General features: G+C 38.0%; 1 protein-coding gene across 2 annotated transcripts in view; it reads right to left on the reverse strand.

Annotated features, from left to right (window-relative positions):
• Positions 1–3,017: 3,017 nt before the first annotated feature.
• Positions 3,018–21,701, reverse strand: part of ubr2 (ubiquitin protein ligase E3 component n-recognin 2) — a 141,158-nt gene continuing 122,474 nt past the window's right edge. For both annotated transcript variants that reach the window (XM_060831419.1, XM_060831418.1), the window contains exons 41-47: positions 15,314–15,444; positions 14,798–14,906; positions 14,389–14,445; positions 14,208–14,285; positions 5,346–5,516; positions 4,909–5,010; positions 3,018–4,370 (exon numbers count right to left, since the gene is read on the reverse strand). In XM_060831419.1, coding sequence (XP_060687402.1) covers positions 4,229–4,370; positions 4,909–5,010; positions 5,346–5,516; positions 14,208–14,285; positions 14,389–14,445; positions 14,798–14,906; positions 15,314–15,444 — 790 coding nt within the window. In that variant the 3' untranslated portion in view covers positions 3,018–4,228. The remainder of the gene's footprint in view (positions 4,371–4,908; positions 5,011–5,345; positions 5,517–14,207; positions 14,286–14,388; positions 14,446–14,797; positions 14,907–15,313; positions 15,445–21,701) is intronic.

The following is a 21,701-nucleotide window of genomic DNA, read 5'->3' on the forward strand; positions in this document are numbered from 1 at the left end:
TGGATCAGTGCCATGTGAATGAATCAGATGCCACATGATCAAACCTCCACGTTCATGTCAAATAAAAGTTGGAAACTCTGCTGCCATATGATGGGAAGGAAACCAGGGTGATCAGCCATCTGATTTTCTAAATGGCAAACAACCTGGTGTCTCCTCAGTAAGTTGGCTGGAAACAAAAGTGAAATCAGGAGCTGCAGATGTAAAGCTATATCCTACCATAAACACAACCCTGACAGTACCTAATTTGAATTGCCACAGCCAACAGTTGAATATCAGGACAAAATATCACCAAATTTCCACACATGTATATAATATAAGATATTTAATATATAGACCAGCAATGGGATCCACTGGTCTGATTTTCCTGACAGCCTTGATAAATCAGGGGAAATTTACATAATTTGAATAATCTAAAATAGACTGAAAGATTCTCTGAAAAAAAATCAATAACCTTTGATGATAAATACACATTTAATATGAAATGCATTATGAAGGAGGATCAAAAACCTTTCAACACCGAAAGCATTTATTTTGAATCTTGAGATTCTTTTTTTTTACATATAGTACATAGTACCAATTATACATGAATTCAACATATATTAACAGCCCATTTATTACAAGTCTTCTCTCAAATACCGAAAGTATTCCTATTTTATAAACATTTCTACAGTGAATGTAAATACATGCTAAATGGTTTCATGACAGGAGATTGCACAATACATGTGAATATGGTTAATTTAAGGTATTAATAGGATAAGGAAAAGAAAAGAAGTGGGTGTGCTCTTTTTTCAACAATACATAGGTTAGTTTCAAACCAAAGATAGACTTCTCTCAGCTTTGTCAGATTTTCATCTATATTTATAACAAGGTCAACCAACAATGGGAAAACAGAAGTGTCATTTTCACAGCAAACTATTTTAGTCGAATGGAAACAAAATTATCTGGAAGACCAAACATATGCTAATGTTATATCCAAATTACAGCACCTGCGTATTTTCAGGTTTATTCAAGCATTAAAAAGTCTTCCTGCATTGACTCTATGTAAAATAGAAAATCTCTAAAAATGGACCTTCCATTTTTGAAAGATATAGTAATGCATGAGATTGCATCTACTACTTTTATCAATACACAAGTGTAATTTATCTACTTCATATGCCAGTGGCATGAGGTCTGTTAAACAGATTCTGTGGTGGCCTACTGTTTACATGGAAATAGTATTAATCTTTGTTTGTTGATCTTAATAAAGTAGTCACAAAGGAACAATGGGTTTCAAGTAACATCAAAATATTTTCCAACAAGAGAACATATTTTAAGTAGTACTGAAGAACAATAAAGTTGAAGTGTTACTGGAACAGATATATTACTAGAGAATGAAATGGCATTATGATCCACTAAAAGCTTGAACCTAATTTAGAAAACATAAAAGATGTATTAAGTTTATATGGTGCCTCTTAAGATTTTAATAAACTACTAGATTTCAAGTATTGCATATATAAAATTTAGTAAAATGTGCATAAAAACTTTGACTGATAAGTAATATGCATCTCAAATTAAGGAAAAACAAAAACAGCTATCTTCAAAGATCAATGTAGAACAAGACAAGAAAGTGCAGTATTAGTTGACTGAAAATCAATGAAGATCACCGGAAGATATAGAGTTGATTCACCTATTTTCACCAACATAGAAGCCATTAAAAAATAAATGACAGATGTCCTCCTATTCAATTCTAACTATGAAGACATAAGCCTCAAGACACGAAGGAAAAAACCCACAAGAGTGGTTCTTGAATTCAGCAGATTGAGATTTAAGCAAAGACTGGGTCTTGCATGACTGGAATAAATTAATTTAGAGGGAATACAAGATTACAGGTATTGAATGGATTACTCCAGGACACTATTTTAAACTAAACCACAGCAGTTAGATGCTCAAAGGAATAAAAAGCAATTTAACTGACATAACTGAATGGATTATTAGTTAGGGTTGCAAATGTGTGAAATTCATCTGAAAAACTACAGAAGCTGTCATGTCAGTACAGTAGGATCGCTCTGGATGGATGAACTGAATGGCTTTCCTTGTACATATCGACCTTCTGAAATAACCAGAACTGTGAAGAACTAGAACCAGTATTTAGCAAAAGTCAAGGTGTCAGCATTGAACTCACATGTCAAATAGTAAAGAATTAAACAACTTCCCTGACAGACATGTTTGGAAAGCTATGTTGTCTCGGGATTAAATTTTCAGGTTCTGACAAATTTATCAACAAAGTTAGCTAAAAAGCCATAAATTTTTTGTTGTTAATTACCTTGATCTTCATTCATCAATGCAAGATCCAATTATTACATTTAGTGTTACAAGTCCAGATCCAGAACTTATTTATTTTTAGATTATTTAATTTTGGATGGCTACAAACAGCATTATTGAAAATAATTAGCCATATGCTTTGTGCTGAAGATTTCCATCATATCTTCAGCAGCTGCCTTTTAAAGAAACAGAATTAGTTATTTCCCCTTTGTTTAAATTGTCCATCTCAGGATGAAATACTGATGAAATGCATGAAAATTCAGAAAAAATATTGTAGCACAAGCAATCCAATATAATGGCTTTACTACTTCACCCTGAAACAGGAGGACGTTTGTCAGATTTCTCACCTCCCCCAGAAAATTCAAAGTAACAATGCACATGAAGATCATATTGGTTCTGATAAATTTACTCACATTTTGAGCACCAATTTTAACTGTCTACAACTCATTTGGAAGTGTCAAATGATGTGTTGCACATTTAAACCATATGCCAGAGCTGTTAACAGGAAAAGATTCTACTGAAGGCAAACGTAGTCACAAAATATGTTGCTCATGTTCATATGCAAAATTAGTTTTAAATCAAATGAGTCTACCCATTCAAATTAATATACATTAGGACCACTTAGGAATTCACAACATAAACAAGAACTGAATCCAATCCATATTTGACCACATTCTATGAAGTTGTCAAAGTTGTAACACAATTAATTCGCTCATTTTACTACATTCTCAATAAAACAAAAAGGTATCATGAATTTGGATAATTATGGAGCAAAATCTTCCAAAATGCTGGGCAGACTATCTTACCTAAAATATCCATTTAATCATACTTATTTCATTTTGTTTCAGAGACATTTCTTTACTAGCTTCTACAAAGCATTGTATATTGCCTGAATAATTTACGCTTGAAACAACCCATGATCAACTCCAGCCAAAAGCAACAGAATCAGAGTTTTGCAAGGTACATGTTAACATGCAGGTTCTGACTAAAGTCTGAATTGAATATCTGATAAAATAATGCTCCAAATAAGCAAAGACAAGTAAATTAAAACTACAAGCATTTCCTCTTTGCTCACTATCATTCCTATTAAAAGTAGATCTCAAGAAACCTCTAGTTAATTCTTGCAATTTAAAAAAAACACTAAGTTAACTGCCCTGATTACAGCCACTGCTTGCATACGACTTCTTTAAAAAATAAATTCATAGTAAACTGCACATTATAAAATAGCTTTATATATCCTTTAAACACATTTTACAATATATTTTTTGTAACACACAAATAGTAAGATCTTTAACACAAGTAGAACAGTGGCAAACTGCTCTTTTAGTCAAGGAAATCCTTTCTTATTCTAGTGACCACTGTATTCAAAGTTTGATTAGTTGACTGAAACCAGATGCACACCTTAAGAAAGCACATTCACAAATTGGTGTAAAGTGAGTAAACTACTATGGAATCAAGTCAGAGAGGGAAAGCAAAAAAAAAGTTTCTAATTGAAGGCTGGCAATCTTTTCCAATTTGACCCAAAATTGTTCATGAGACATCACTAACTATAGAGCACAGAAACACACTTTGGATGTCTATATTGCATTACTCCAACACCTGATAAATAATTATGATTAAAAAACAGTGGCTTTGAAGATGTGGGTTTTATTATCCCAAAACGTTCCACCGTTGTGGAGAAAATTTCAAGTGCAAATAAAGTGAATGACATGTCTTTAAAATACGCACTTCACATGCAATCCACATTTTCATAATGACAGGTGAATAGTAATGTAGCCTTTCTCAAAGTCACTGTAATTCTGAAATAAGTGTTTCAAAATGGGTGGCCTGAGGTGTATTTCATTAAACCTGATCCTCTGACTTCTGGCAAGAGGACTTTTTTTTGCTTCAGGATGTGCCGAGTGCCTACAGTTCTATTAGAAATTAATCACAAGTGCTGCCAGTCGATGCCAACTAGTGTCTGGTTTGCTTCTTGTGCATGACCAATCTCCTCTGTGATGCTATGTTGCTGCCACAGTTTCTGCAGCTTCCTGTACCGCTCTTTGCAGAGATGAAGGGGATTCCCTCGTCTGAAAAAAGCAATTCAAGTAAGATTACCATTGTCAAGTATTTATTATTATATATTCACCTCCTTCACCTCAAGAAAAAAAATATAGTGCTCAAGCAGTTATAGTCATCGATATCTGGGACTCACTGAGGGATAAACAAATTCATTCACGTTAAAGATAGTGTAGATGAAAAGTAGATTAATAACAATTTGGCAAATTATTCCAGCCTTGAGAATCATATTAAATATTGCAGGGATAAACTGTGACAATGGGCAAAACCTTTCATCAATTAGCTAAAATTTGATGACTTGTACGGTTGCAGAAATTCACAAAGTAGGGCCACATGTATCAAAAATATTCTTTTCTCTAGCATCATGATCAGGAAACAGGTGGTCTAAACAGAATAAATCATACAGAATAACATTGAAACAAAAGACTACATGACAAGTGTATGCAGAGAACCTTTGGAACATTTATTTTAAAGCAATCTGAACTTGTGCATGTTCTTTCACTAAAACGTACAGCTCACATCTGTATCAAAAATATTTTAACTTTTTACCTCAATCCCTGATCTGTCTCTCCATAATCATCAAGATAAGGCGGTGGATAAAAACACCCTTTTGTCTTTCCAGCCAGGAACAAAATCTGGCTTTCTCGAACTCTGAAAATGCACAACAACCATAATAATGTAAAAACTATATGCAATTTAGTTTATTTTTATAAAGTACTGAATTTGGGAACAAATTCTTCTCTCCTCTATTAATAAAGACTTAAGTCATCAGATATTCTTATAATTTAGCTCTCTGACCAAAGGTGAGTGAAATGTTGCCTTTCGGGATGCTAGAGTCGGATGCTAGGATTTCAGTGCTTCAATTCTGAGTTACCGCCATATCATGATTATAATGATTCATGCTTCAACATGATTATTACTTGAGGAACTGGTGAAGATGTAAGTCTCTAAGAGATTACAACAATAAGATTAAGGTTTTAACTCACCGCAGAAAAATTCCGACTCCACAACCACAAGTGTAGGTATGAGCAGTACAAGCCCCAACATCTTCTCCTTCCAGTTCTGTCTGACAGCAGTAGCTCTGAGAACACAACATGCCCCCACAGACCAAGCAGAGTGTTGGTGCCCGACTTTTATCCCCACCTGATTTTGGACATCTATTTCAAATTGTAAAGAAAGTAGTAAATTTCAGCACAGGTGTCAATTACAAGTATAAACTGATGAAATTCACTTCTTGAAACTTTGATGGGAAAGAATATGAAATGTTATTTTCCCGTAGGATTGGGAGCTATCTGCTATTTCAACCTCATTTTATGTTGCACTTGTATATTATTAATCTTATTTGGTACAGGTTTCCACAGTATAGCTATTAGAGGGTTAAGTCTAAAACTATGTGACAGGTTAATGAAATTGTATGTGCATCACTTCCTGTGATGATAATGTCACACTACTTCGCTGTCTCTTGCAACTCAGAGGGAGATGAAGCCAGACTTAAGATACTTAAAAACTTTAGGCCTAGAAATTCCTAATAGGGTTAGAAACACCATTCTCAAGAGTGATTAGATAAATTTTCCTGGGCAGAGGCCTCCGTTTAGGAACTGAACCAGGAATCCTCAAATCCAGCAGTGGAGAACGTTATTGTAGAAACCACACTCTCTTTTACACACTGAGTGCAGTACTCTTCAAAGTAAATGTCAAGCAGATGCTGACAGCTACAGTGAATGGGCATGTACATAATGTAAGTGAAGGGGTTAGGATGGTAGGCTAGTGAAGGGTTAGAAAGGCAGGGGAGTACTGTGCAAAGAATCTGAGTCAGTCATGGAGTATGATCCAGCAAAAGGATGCATATAGACTTGGGTGACAAAGATGTTAGTGTCACTGCAAGGCACATGGGGCGGTAGGTATTCATTATACAGCCAAAAGTGCTAAGATCTATTTTGGCTCCTGCTTGAAGTCTCTACCATCACATAATATCAAAAAATAGTTGAATGTACTGGATACTACAAAGACGATTCTATTAGATAACAAATCCACAATTGTATGGCAGAGGGGTGGTCCATAACACGCCACGTCACAAGTCACGATGTCTTAGTGTTGCTACAACAATGCCATCTAGCTGATTTCGCAGCAAATTCTCCAACTATATGCAGTGCATAAAATGCAGGTTAAATCTAACATGGCTAATTATTGCCATATCAGTTTACTTTCTATCATTAGCAAAGTTTTGGAGAAGTGCAGACCACATCATCTATTGCATCCGCTGCACCCGATGTGGCCTCCTCTACATTGGGGAGACGGGCCGCTTACTTGCGGAACGCTTCAGAGAACACCTCAGGGACGCCCGGACCAACCAACCCAACCACCCCGTGGCTCAACACTTTAACTCTCCCTCCCAATCCACCGAGGACATGCAGGTCCTTGGACTCCTCCACCGGCAGAACACAACAACACGACGGCTGGAGGAAGAGCGCCTCATCTTCCGCCTGGGAACCCTCCAACCACAAGGGATGAACTCAGATTTCTCCAGTTTCCTCATTTCCCCTCCCCCCACCTTGTCTCAGTCGGTTCCCTCAACTCAGCACCGCCCTCCTAACCTGCAATCTTCTTCCTAACCTCTCCGCCCCCACCCCACTCCGGCCTATCACCCTCACCTTGACCTCCTTCCACCTATCACATCTCCATCGCCCCTCCCCCAAGTCCCTCCTCCCTACCTTTTATCTTAGCCTGCCTGGCACCCTCTCCTCATTCCTGATGAAGGGCTTATGCCCGAAACGTCGAATTTCCTATTCCTTGGATGCTGCCTGACCTGCTGTGCTTTAACCAGCAACACATTTTCAACACTTACAAAAGAACAACCTACTCATTAATACTCAGTTGCATTCCAGTTTCTGACCTCATTACAGACTTTGTCCAAACATAGTTAAAGAGCTCAACTTCAGAGGTGAAGTCAGGCTGATTGCCTTTCACACTGAGGCAACATTTGACCATCATTTAAGCAAAACTGTAGTCAATGGTGATCAGAGCAAAATCTTTGCTGGCTGTCGTCATACCTAACATAAAATGTTATGGGTTGCTGAAGGTCAATCATCTTAGTCCAATGACATTACTGTAGCAGTTGTACAGGATAGTGTCCTGGATCCAACCATTTTCCTGTTTCCTTCATGACTATCTCCTATCATCAAGTCAAAGGTAGGGATGCTCAATGTACATGTAGAGCACTACTCACAACTCAGCAAGTACTAAAGCAGTCCATATCTAAATGCAGGAAGATCTGGAGAACATCCAGACTTGCAATGATAAGTGGCAAGTAACACTTTTGCCTCACAAATACCAGGCAATGACTATCTCCAACAAGACAGAAGCCTTGACATTCAGTGACATTACCACACGGAATCCCCCAATCTCTTCGTCCCAGATACTATCATCTAATATGGTCTAAAATAATCCCTTAGATCTAATGGAATGAGGATCCAGGTGATGGATATATTAATAAATTCATTGGGTTAGAATCGGTTGCATGAATATGGGAGCTAGTATTTAGTGATGGGTGTTTCATGGAGCATAGCCATCTGAAATAAAATTCTAACACATTGTTTAAGTGCAGTCCTCTTTCTGAGTATAACACTGGAAATTACAATTACCAGAATCTGAGCTGGACTAAATACTGTGGCTACAAGAACAGGTCAGAGACTAGTAATTCTGCAGCAAGTGACTCAGCCTCTATCTCCAGAGTACTTGTCCACAAATCATGAGCATAATGGAATACCCTCCACTTGCCAGGCTGAGGAGTAACACATGCATGAATCTGGACACCATTAGGGCAAAGCAGCCTACAAAATTATCACCCTATTCATAACCTTCAACATTCACTTACATCATCAAAGCACAGATGCACTGCAGTAGCTCAGCAAGACTCCTTCAACAGCAACTTCCAAACCAATGACCTCTACGGCTTCAAAGTACAAAGGCAGAGATGCATGAAAACACCATAACTTTCATTTCCTTTCGAAGTTACATACAACCCCTGACCTGGAAGACCTTATATCCCAAGAGCTGCATTGATTCAAGGCGACAGCTCATCATACTTTGCCCAGTGTATGAGAAATGGGCAATAAATACTGGTATAGCTATAGATTCCCACATCCCATGAATGAATTAGAGAAAAAAAAGCTCTTTGATGCCACACACAAATCAAATGTTGTCTTGACGATCAAGGGCACTTATACTTTATTTCTGGAAATCAGTTAATTTGTTCATTCTGAAGCTAACCAATTATAGCAGAATTGAAATTCAGCATTGAGCAATGGATTACGGGTGAGTAAATGCTGCTTGATAATGCTGTCAATTAATCCTTCCTTCACTGATGGGGTAATAATCATAGATAGAAATAGCGAAAGACCATAAGATCTGAAGAGTAGTGAAGACAAAAAAAAATTCCGACAAAGAATCACAGCCGAAATCTTCTAAGAACAAGGTCACCATTGCAGCCAAGTAGACAGGTGCTGTGTGGCAATACCTTGCAGAAATCCTGACCCAGCTAGTTCTATGGCAATTACTCTTGAAGCTGGAAACATGCTCCAAACAAAAATACCAACACCGATTTAGAGTTGAAGATGTGAAATTATTCTGATTTAGCTTAAGAGATTCCCAGGAAAGATTCAAGGAATGAATACATATTCAATTCCAGGGGTAACTACTAAGTTGATCCTCCTGACTCTCACCTCAGCATTGAGGCATTCCCAACTCTTCAATGATGCCTGACATCCAACCTGGACTTGACCGCCAACCCCAACACTGACCTGACTCTGATCTGACACTGCCTTCATACCCAAGATGCTCAATTCCACCCAAATCTTTACAACCCAGCCAACACCCACAACTCTCCCTGACCCATCCTAAACCTGCAAATTTTCCTGCTACGAGCAAATCAGGTAGTACAGAAGTAAGGGCACTGAAATTCAGTACAAACTTGTGATACAAACCATACATGGTCAAAAACCTCCATTTCCTGATGAGGGTTAATGGCAGGGAATACTACTAATGCTTGTCCTTTTTACTTATCTTGGCAAGATGAACAACCCAAACAATGGACTGTAATTTCCTAAACAGAGCTTCAAACTGTTCCAAGTGTTCCTTCCAAGTTGTTGCATCATCAGTCTTACTCAAAAACATGAGTGGAAAATTCTAACTACTTTGATTTGGTTAAATGAGGTGCTTTTCCCATCATGTACTGAAACTCTGCTTTCAATTATGAAGGTTTCTCTGAATGCAAGAGACAAGTACATCATTTAACAGGATGATTTTCAAGTATCACATCATGTCTGGCTACAGTTGCACACCCTGGTTTGTCCAGACAGACCCCTCTAAATTCTGTCGTGAGCCCGTTAGGTCTTTTGTTCTCCTGCCTCTAAATATGAAAACAGGATGTCTGACATCTCTAACACTGCCAGCTACCAGACAGGTCGCCATTCAATCTGACAATTGTAAACCTCCTTCTGTTTCATTTTCACTATCCCTTTTATTCTGTCTTTGCTACCTGACATATCTGTACTTGACTATTCTCATCCTTGTAAAAGCAGTAATACTGGCATCTAAACCCCTGATTGAAATGTATGGGATCTGGCATGTTTGTTTACCCAGGTTTCATGGCTGTTAGTGACTCACCTGAGAGCCACTCTCAGAATATAGACAGGAGAAATCTTTCATGTTAGACTTTGTCCTCAATGATTATCTTTGATTAATTTCAGAGACCTCTTAACTCATTTCCATAGACTTGAAAAGGATTAAAACCAATAGACTCATGAGGGGACTTTTATGTAGTGCACAAAAGAAATTCCAGTCATTGCCTCAATCACATGGATATCCTGGCCAGTAAAAAATGTTAACTCATATTTGGTTCTTATACATTTCTAAATATCCTGCCATTAGAATTTCATAGGCTATCATTACTATTTCTTGACGATAATTGGGTGGTCACAGTAACTGCTAAACCACTTCTACTCTTCATTTGCAAGGGTGGCACGGTGGGTCAGTTGTTAGCACTGCTACCTCACACCGCAAGGGTCCCAGGTTCGACTCCAGCCTCGGGCGACTGTCCGTGTGGAGTTTGCATATTCTCCCAGTGTCTGCATGGATTTCCTCCGGGTGCTCTGGCTTCCTCCCACAGTCCAAAGATGTGCAGGTCAGGTGAACTGGCTAAGTTAAATTGCCCATAGTGTTAGGTGCATTAGTCAGGGGTAAATGTAGGGAAATGAGCCTGGGTGGGTTACTCATCAGAGGGTCAGTGTGGACTAGTTGGGCCGAAAGGCCTGTTTCCACACTGTAGGGAATCTAGAAGTCATACAGACATGGAGATGTACAGCATGGAAACAGACCCTTCAGTCTGATTTGTCCATGCTGACCAGATATCCCAACCTAATGTAGTCCCATTTGCCAGCACTTGGCCCATATCCCTCTAAATTCTTCCTATTCATTTACCCATCCAAATGCCTTTTAAATGTTGCAATTGTACTAGCCTCCACCACTTCCTCTGGCAGCTCACTCCGTACACGTACCACCCTCTGCATGAAGTCTGAGAGTTGGTTTTCATTTCCTTATCAGAATCCTATATTTCACCCAGTACCATGCTGGAATTCACTTAGTTTCAACTTCAATTTGATCCAACTGGGTGATTTTACTGAACTCTGGATCAGCTTGTTGAGACAGAGGTTTTAGTGTGTTCATTTTTTTTTTAAATACAGAGGATACAGACATCACTATGTGTATCAGCAATTATTGACCATCTTTTGTTCCACCAAGAAGGAAGGCCTTCATGAACTGCTGCAGATCACTGGTGTAGGTGCAGTGTTAATAGGGAGCTCCAGAATTTTGATCCCACATATTTCCAAGTCAGGGTGGTGACTGGTTTAGAAAGAGACCTGCAGGTTTTGGAGTTCCGATGTTTCTGTTGTCTTCGTTCTATAAAATGGTAGTGGTCATGGGTTTGTAAAGCACTAAGCAGCATTGGTGAATTTCTGCAGTATACCTTGTAGGTGACACTGCTGATAGTGTGCATTATTTTTACAACTATTAATCAAGGTGGCGGCAGAGTAGCAGCGTATTGCTTATCTACTCCATTAGCCTCCACTACTTTGTTTTTGATGTTTTCAATGTTTTTCAATTAATGTAGATAACTTCAATTTCATCATATATTCACATAAAAGCTTAAGCTGTGAGCTTCTTCTAAGCAGCAGTTGCTTCTGGCAGTTTGAAATGGCTGTCTTTCCTGGTGTGTTGGTCTCCACCTGTGGAACAGTTGGCCCTGCTTTGAGATCTCAATGGCATTCCAGCTCAATCTTACTCTTCTGAGAGCGCTTTTGGCTAGGTGTTCCGATATCTTGGCATGTTATTTTATCCACAGGTGCGATCTTACCCCAGCCCACTGTTTGTTCAAGGGGCATTCTTGGCGACTGTTTTTCTTCGGAGGCTTTCAGCCCAATGGAGTGTCATCCCAGCGTTTTGGTTTTTGTCTTGTCGTGTTGTTCTCAACATGGGTGCTATTCTCATTCCAGCTGTGTCTATCATCTCTTCATCAGCTTTCTTCGTGACCAGGAGCCTTTAAATGGACTTGAATGAACTTTGCCTTACATTTACTTTTGTAGCTTATGATTTTACCATGACTTCTGTCTTTAATTTATGTGCTATGGTAGGATGACTTAGAATACTTTTCACTGTATTTTTCTTATAAAAATAAATACAACAATAAATTCCAAATTCTGATACAGAGAGTATTTTTAAAATTCTTTTAGGAGAATTACTTCAAACTTCCAACTCAATCTTTACAGTCAAAATCATTTTGCTTTACCCTCGCAATTTATATGTGCCTGCCCAATCTGCTTTCAGATATTGCGATGCAGAGGAACCGTTTTGGACTGGGGTGGACAAAGTTAAAAATCACACAGGTCCAACAGGTTTATTTGGAAGCACTAGCTTTCAGAGCGCTGCTCCTTCATCAGGTGGTTGTGGAGTACATTATGTAATTTCTTCATGTAAGTTTCAATCACAAGGATCTTCTGGCCAGTGAAAATGTCAACTTACTTATCATCTTAGAAGTCTCAGTAACTACCAAGTCCATTTTCATATCATAAGATGCAGTACACCTGGTCTTTCCTGTTATTGTTCTGTATCAGCCATCATGGATGAGCTGTCACTTCTATGACACAACCAAGATGGGAGGGGTGCATTTTTGTTCCACAGGTCACAACGTAAAATATAAACTACATCACCAGGTCCCGCCCGATATGGACAATCTTTTGCCTTCTCTACATTAGATTTTGACTGAAAAGATCCATTAACCAGGTGTTTTCAATAAATACAAAATTACCAATTTATTATAAAACAAAACCCATTCAATGAAAATGCAGAATTAGTTAACACTATTTGTGAAATGAAATTATGAATGTAAGTATCAATATAGATGACAAACGTTAAAAATACATGTGAACAATAAATAATCCAAGGCATACATTTCAAGTAATGAGAAAAGAAAAAGGTTTCTCTCTGGAGTGATGCACTTAGAAAGCACATTTGGTCCTAATAATGGTTATTCTTAAGTAAGAAAAGTAAAGTGTAGAATTTTTCTAAGTCTGTCATTCTTGTACATTTGGTCAAGTGACTAATGTTGCACCATTTCTCTATCGTTTTGGTAGACCCTACTTGTTCAGAAAATACGAAATTGTTAAATTCTTACAGTCACTCTTCTAGAATCTCAACCAGCTTTTGCTTGATCTCTCAGTAAAGGTGTCTCTAAAACAGTAGACAAAAGCTGAGCAGCTTGTTCTGGAGCAGGCTTTTCCCAACTGAAAATCCAAATAGAAGTTTCAAAACTGCAGGTAGTATTCAATCAGGACAGCAATGAAATAATTAAAACAGTTATCTGCTTTCCCTCATGTGAGTTCAAATAATCATGACCAACAAAATAACTAGTGTGGTTTTCAACAATTACTTTGTTTAAAAGTGTGTTCAAGGGAATATTTCCATTGAGCTTTTAAAAACAATCCCAGAATCTCCAAATACTCAAAATGATTAATCTATAAATACAAAAATGGTTATCTATATTACATCTTCATCACTACAAACATTTAATCTACATCTATTATGTGGTATTGCATCATCCATTACGAAGCAGGCATCAGTCTATTTTGCATGACTGTTCAATTGTATTTCATGGTTCAATACAAACTCTGGTCTGCTCTCTCCCCTTCTAAACTAATGGTGGGGACCTCAGATGCAACCTCAATTAACGAACCTATTTGACACTTTTGGCTGAAAAGGGGTGAATATATTTGAGTTTGCTTTTTGTTTTAAGATCACACGCTATGCACTGTCATTATTGAGACTGGGAAAATTCACAATGCCTCCTCCAGTGGTTGGTTGCCCATGACTGGATGTGGCAAGATTGCAAATCTTTGATCTCATTTGTTAGTTAAGGAATTACTCAGCTCTGTTGATAACATGTTGCTTCTGCTGTGAGCGTATATGGTGTACTGCGCTGTAGTTTCATTGGGTTGACACATCTCATTTAGATATATCTAGTGCTGTTCCAGGCATGCCGTACACATTTGTATCTTAGGCAGAGATGAGCAAATTAAGTCTCAAAATAGTTTTATAAGGTGCATGCATCCACAAGCAAATATCCTTGTTTTGGTGGTTTTAAAATCAAAATGTGGAGACAACTATGCTTCTTCAACCTTGTTCACAAAACTTCACTATAATAAACTCAATGACACCATAATAAAATCAATTCAGCAGTTCATGATTCAGTTTTCAACAGATCATTGTTAGATCCAAATACAAAGATGCGTACTCACGTAAAACAAGATGCTCGGTTTATGAGGCAACTGTAATCATCAGGAAGTTCAATTAATTTGTTTGGCTCCCGAGGATAGCTGAAACAGGGGTGAGCAGAGGGTAAAAGAAACTTAAATAAGAATATCATTTATTTGCCAATTTAATTATATCTGATCACAAAACCACAAGGTAGAAGCCTACCTAATCGCAGTTCTCTCTCCTTTCAGAAAGCTCTGCACTTCCACAACACCACACCATCTGAAATTTTAAGATTTTATTTTCAAGGCATGTTAGTTTCCAACAAATACCATATTAATATACACAAAGAATCTCTGCAATTGCATAACAATGGATTTATTGTCAAATCTAATCATTTTCTACGGCTGAAAAAACTAACTTACTTTCAAAAGAGAAAGCAGATAACATTTTGAAAGGAAAATTTCATGTGTTACTTTTAAGATATCATAAGTAATAACTGAACTCGTAATAGAAATTTCATGGCGGTGAATGTTAGTCAGTTGAGGCAAGACCAGTCATTCAATATTTACTTCCGATCACGCAGATTATTTAACCAACATATAAACAATTACTTCTTATGCATGAATTTTACCTTTGTATCAATGGCTCAATTATATCATTCTCAGTTTTGAAAAGACTCATTAGATTTGTTGGGAGGGAAAGATAGCAGCATAACAGTTCAAAGTGGTGTGGTCCATTCTCTGAAATTGAATCGAATCAGGTTCACTGTTAAACTCCTCTGTACACTTCAATACTATACAAACATTTCAATATCATAAAAGCTTTATTATTTTATAGGAAGTTTCCTGATTTTAGCAGTTTTCACCAAGTATTGGACTAAAAAGGATGATTACGGTTTTGGTAAAACTAATCAAGTTTAATGAATTACAATAAAGGATTAGATGTCTTGTGTATTTGAGTTAGTAGTGCTTTAATTTTGCAATAAAGGATTAAAAAAGGATATTTGGACTTTGAGAAGCATTTTGCAGTGTTTATCTGAGAAAAGGTGGAAAACATGTTTTAATACATTGACAAAAGGCTTAATCTCAAAGTGCAGAGGATGAAGCAAACTATTCCAAGACGTAATTTGTATTCTGAAATCAATTACCTTGCAGTTCAACTGGTGCTGGAACATTATTTAGATAATGAAAGAACAAGGCTGAACATCGTAGATAGGGTATTATACCAATCTTGATATATTGCCACAGGTGCCAACCTGAGGTCATTGAATTCAAGGCACTATAGGAGGTAAAAAATAGAACTATCAATGCTTTGAGCATTCCCAAAAAAGTGCACTTTTGACTGAACAGTTTAGTAATATGCAACACTGCATTCACGATGTAATCAAATCTTAATTAGCGATTCATCTACAGTCTGTTCTGTTATAACACAAATTCATCAACACAAATTGTCTGTAACATGATTGAAGAATTTAGAACATTTGCAGAATGCAAACTTTCCTTACCTGTATTGGCTACAACGTGATTTCACTCCCATTAGTTTAAATGGTGCTGCTATTACATGATTTTCTTATAATGCAGGATTGTACAGCAATGGAACTATTGCGTTATATCAGAACAGACCGTACTGACAGCCTTTTCAGTTGCAATCTAGCTTCAATACATTCAAAGAGGTTGTTTGAGTTTCAATTATACTGAAACCTATTTGAAAGAAACTTGCCTCACCAAATGTGCTTAGAAAAATTAACTATGGTCCAAAGCAGGAAGAACAAATTATTATTTATAAACTATTTGGTACAAATTCCATTGGTTGATGGGTTTTGTTAAATTTGTTTAATGTTTCACATGCAACTTTGCCTCTTGAAAATCAAGCCCAAATAAAGTTCCATCATAATGCATGCAATGGCAGAATATTGTGGCATGGTGGCTCAGTTATCTTTACTGCTGTCTCAACGCCAGGGACACAGGTTCGATTCCAGCCTCAGGCAACTACAGTTCGCATATTTTCAGTGTCTGAGTGGGTTTCCACTGGGTACTCCAGTTTCCTCCAACTGACCAACATGTGCGGGTTAGGTGGACTGACCATGCTAAATTGCCCATAGTATCCAGGGATGTGCAGGCTTCTTGGATTGCCATGGGAAGTGCAGTGTTACAAGGGGGAGGGGGGGCTTTCACTCTGTAGGGTTTCTATGACTCTATGATTGCAATGACACTGAAACCGGGAGAATATCCCAATGGGACCTGTTGTTATGACTTGTGACAAGTAAAGATCTGTTTTGAAGTTCAGAAAATGCAGAGAATAAAGCCACAAGATATCATAAAATAACAAACTTGCAGAAGACAAAAAAAAAGCTTACATTCTAACATCGAGAATTAACATGAGATATATACAGATTAGGAAAAGTGATCAGATAGTCAACAGAACACATCAAAATAACAAATGATCAAGACAGACCTCAGAAATTTCACAGCAACCTTCTCCAGAGATTAGTGAGAGGTTTAGGCATCAAGCCTTTTCATATTTCACAAGGGATTACAATTCTTCATCTTGATGATCTGGGTTTGAAATTCCTTTAAAGAGCCGCTCCATCTTGGACGGCCTCAATGCCTGTACTAATTCTGGCTGATCACACCCTTTTCCTGGATTGCCCTGGATTCTGGAAACTTCATTCGAACTTATTCAGACCCATCTCCAAATTTTCACCAAGCTAATTGTGCCTCAGGCTTTTCCAAAGTTCAATTTTTGCTCAGTTGGACCAAGTTGCTTCTGTCTGCCTCTCTGTCACACTGCCTTACCAGTGGGGCCAGCTACCTGTTAGCTTTGAACATCTCTTTCTTAATCTTTAGTTGCTTGTAATGGCATATTAAAAATAATAACCTAATGACCACACCTCCATCACCCCCGCCCCATCGCTTGTTCTTATTTAGAATCCAAAAGTGAATCGCATCCTAAGCAAACTGGCAAAATGGAAATCCTGTCTACAATAAGCAGGACAATTAAAGCCCGGCATGTACTTTCATAACAATCTTCGTTTCATCGACAATGCTGTCATGTGACACTTGCTCAGCAATATCTACTCCCTGTTGTTGAGTTTGGTTTCTGCCAGACCTGGTCCAAATGTGGACAAAGAGAGAAGAATTCCAGAACTGAGTTCAGAGTGACTGCCTTTGACATAGAGGTAGCACTTGAGCAAGTATGGCACCAAGAAACCTGAATGAAACTCACGTTAATGGGAATCGGTGTAAAAACACTTTGCTAGTCGGAGTCATAGCTGGCACAAAGGGAGACATTCGTGATTATTGGCAGTCAATCATCTCTGTCACAGGATAGCAGTACAGAAGTGCACAAGGATAGTGTACTAGACCCAACAATCTTCAGCTCTTTTATCAATGACCTTCCCCCTATCATAAAAAAAAGTATTTGCTGATGGTTGGTAAAAGCTCAGCACCAATTGCAACTCCTCAGATACTGAAGCAGTCAGTGTCTATATGCACAGCAGTGGGCAAGATTATTAGTGGTAATTAACATACATCACAAAATAGTGCTGGACAATGGTCATTGCTAACAAGAGAGAAACTAACAATTTCCCTTTACAATTGAATAGTATTACCAGCACTGAATCCATCACAATCACTATCTTGGCAGCACCGATGAGAAATTGAACTGGATGAACCCTATAACTAAATAACTGCAACAGCAGTTAAAGGCAAGTAATGCTACTGCAATTAACTCATCTCCTGTCTCACCAATGGCTGTCCATCGTCTACAAGGCACAAGTCAGAAATGAGGTAGAACACTCTCCACTTGCCTGGATAGGTGGAGCTCAAAGCAACAATCAAGAAGCTCAATATAATTCAGAACAAAATAGACGTCTTGACCAGCATACCATCCACCATCAACATTCAATAGCTTTATCAGCAACACACAGTAGCAGCAGTATGTACCATCTGTAAGGTGCAGCAACTCACCATAGCTGCTTCAAATGACATTTTACAAACATACAGCCTCTACCATCTGAAAAGGACACAGACAGCATGCGCTTCCTAATAAGTGTTGCTCAAAATTTAAAAAAATTTTGAAAACGGCTGGAATTGCTTTCCTGAGAGTAGAATGTTCCTGCACCTCAAATGACTGCAGTAGGTCAAGACGACAACTCATGGCCACCTTCTCAAGGACAATTAGGGCTGGTCAAGAAATGCTGGCCAAGCCAGTGACACCAATTTCCCATCAATAAAGTTTTAAAAATTACAAGATGAATGCACAACATAAATTAAAGACAATAAGTCTTCAACAAATCTGAGTGCACTAATATGCTGAAAATTAGTTTACATTCTTAAAATAGTTTGTTTCTACATTTTAAATTTTGCAGATCAAATGTAGAATATCCATTTCCCATCCACCAGTCTTTCGTGTAAGCCTCCCAACCAAGTGAATATTAATTATTTTCTCATCCAAGCCACCAGATGGAGCATTTTATCAGTCAGAAAGCTTCAACAAGCCAAATGCAATCATATATTCTGATACAAAGTGTCAACTCTAATAGATAGTAGCGATGAAACTGTTTGAATGAAATGAAACAAAGTTGTAGAGGGAGAAGAGAATGCATTAGTAACAATACAAAAATTTGAACCTACATTATTGGCTCAAAATTTGCAAAAACAAATCTGTAGAAATCATCATATTTTGGTTTAAAGATGGCAAATTACAGTTCTGTTACTGGCCACAGTGAAATAAAACTTATTTTATAAATAATAATTCTGACACATGGAAATAAATACAAAGAGCTGACTGCTTTAAAGTGACCATTTTGGTCTGCAAAAATTACAAGCTTTTTTCTAGTACACATTTCCATTATGTTTGGGATGTGGCTGTCCTGAACAAAGACTTGGGGTCCTTTTTTTTTAAATAAAACAGCTGCAGGCTACAAGGTGAAAATAATACCACATCATGCTGAAACCTAGAGATGCCCATATTTTGAGCTAACAAAGCAATGTCCCAGCTAGGATACTGGAGGGAAACTTGGAGCTTCCATAACCTGCTGCCCTTGCCTTGCTAGATTCTAGAGATTGCAGGCTTGAGATGCTATTGAAAAATCTTTGTTCATTCATTGCAGAGCATCCTGTAGATTGGTATACACACCTGCCAAGGTACAGTAGAGGGAGTTATTTCAGTCTTTCAAAGTAATGTTCTGAATCATGTTAAAGCTCATGTGTACTGTTAAAGTTGCACATATCCAGGCACTTGGATGAATGAGTTGGTTAATAATTCTATTTGAGAATAACCAGTATCTGACTTGTTCCAGTAGTAACTGAATATATTTAACCAGTCGTGCTCACTCGCTTGAAAACCATGAGCTCTGATGAAGAGTCATCTATACTAACTTGCTGTCTCTTCATGGATGCTGCCTGACCTGTTGTGATTCCCAGTATTTTTAGTTTTCTGTGTAGATTCCAGCATCTGCAGAAATTTGCTCCAAACCACTTTCTGGTCAGTGGTAACCCTGAGGAGAGGTGAGAATAGGCAGAGGGAATGCCACTTGATGTCACATAGAGGCAGTTAAGACCTGCTCTGGTAGGAAATGGATATTGCCTAACACACGTTTTGCAAATACTATTTGCCATTTACAATGTCCAGGTCTTCTTGTGCACAGGCTTAAACTATGAACGGAGTCACTGTGCAATTGCCTGCATCAGCCTCACTTTTGAACTTATGTTCAAAGGAAGGTCATTGATAAAGCAGCTAAAAATATTTGTGCTGAAGTTGCTGCCCAGAGGAAATCCTGCAGCGAAGTCCTGTGGCTGAGATGATTGGCTTCAACAACTAGAACCACCTTCCATCATGCAAGGTACCAAGTCTGACAATTTTTCTAGCACTCTTTAGTCTCACTTAATCAAATTATGCTTTAATAGCAGACTAATTAAACTCGAGGTCATCCAAACTGCTAACTGGCACCAGGTCCTGTTCTCCCATCACACTGCTTGCTGACCTATGCTGGCTCAGAGTTAAACAATGCCTCAGTTTTAATCTTCTCATTCTTGTTCGCAAATCCTGACATGGCCTTGTCCGTCCTCAAGTGATGTCCTCCAGTCGCACAATCTCCAAGACATTTGTGTGTTTCCAATTCTGACCTCAAAGATACTTGATTTTAATTATTAGTGGCCACACTTTCAGCTTCCAAGGGCCTAAAGCTTTGGAATTTTCTCTCAAAATATCTTCACCTCTCAAATGATCTTCATTCCTGTATGATGCTGCGAAAAAGTTGATATGTCCTCAAATCTCTTTAGCCTCAGCTAATTAGGTAAATCACTTTGTGAAAGTAAAGTCACTGTATGAATACAAGTTATTTTTGGATTCTTTCAAGGCATCCCATGCTCGCCTCACCTTATGAATTCATCTCATGTCTATGTTTTGACCAAGACTACAACAAAGTCAGAAACCATGCGCTGTAGCGAAATCCTGCACACTGGGAGACAATAAGCACAAGTCTAAAAATTACCTGCCAATAGCACTGAAGACCTATGCTCCATAATGATGTGCACCAACGAACTGGTGGCTAATTTGCCATTATCATTGCTGATAGATCTATCCATTGCTCCATTCAGGAATGCTAGAAGGACAATGAGGCTAAGTTGGATTTGTCCTGCTGAGGACAAAACATGTGTGAGTCTATTTTCTACATTGCTAGACAGATGCTCATTTGCATCTCTACAAGAACACAAAGTGGCTAGCTTTTGAACACTTCATCATTATAATGGGTTATCGCTGTGTCCAATGTGACAAGCCATTTGATGTTATGACAAACAAAATGAACTGGCCAAAGACTGGCAGTTGCAATGGTTAGCCCCCAGCAGGAGGTCAACAAGGATCACCGACTGATCAATGGATGAAGATGGTTGCAAATGTTTCAGGTTCTACTTTTAAAACAAATTGCTGGATTCTTCCGGAAATAAGAAAGGGGATGTGCACACAAGCTGCCTTGTCTCATTAGGTAGCATATAATTCAGTTCAGTTTTGTTCCTTTCCAGCAGTTTCATAGCCCAATTAGACAGTTCAAAGTCGCTCATGTTAGCATGGAACTGATGGCAGACATAGAAAAAGGGGACCTTATAAAACCAATTGGATTTTTATGACAATCCAACAGCTTCATGATCATTTTTACCAGAGCCTTCTGTGTTACAAATTATTTTCAAAATTTAATTCAAATTCTCAAACTGCCATAATGGAGATGAACTCACTTCCCTAGATTTCAAGCTAACCAAGAAACCTTTTAATAGACAAGGTTCAGGAAAACCAATGTATTTACATAGTTCAAGGGTGATATAGGATGGCAAATATCCTTGATAAAAGTCCCATTCAAAAGATCTGTTCTCAAACTGAACTGCAGCAACTTACATAGCACCTCAAAATGCAATGAAACATCCCAAAGAGCTAAACCCTACAAAGCATTTTCAATTTAGATTTCTACAGTTCATGTGTCAGAATCCCATTTTTCTATAGAGCTGCAAAAGCAATACATGATTTGAATTGCATCTTAC

The sequence above is a fragment of the Hemiscyllium ocellatum genome, chromosome 10 (genome assembly GCF_020745735.1).
Source record: "Hemiscyllium ocellatum isolate sHemOce1 chromosome 10, sHemOce1.pat.X.cur, whole genome shotgun sequence".
Taxonomy (NCBI): Eukaryota; Metazoa; Chordata; class Chondrichthyes; order Orectolobiformes; family Hemiscylliidae; genus Hemiscyllium; species Hemiscyllium ocellatum.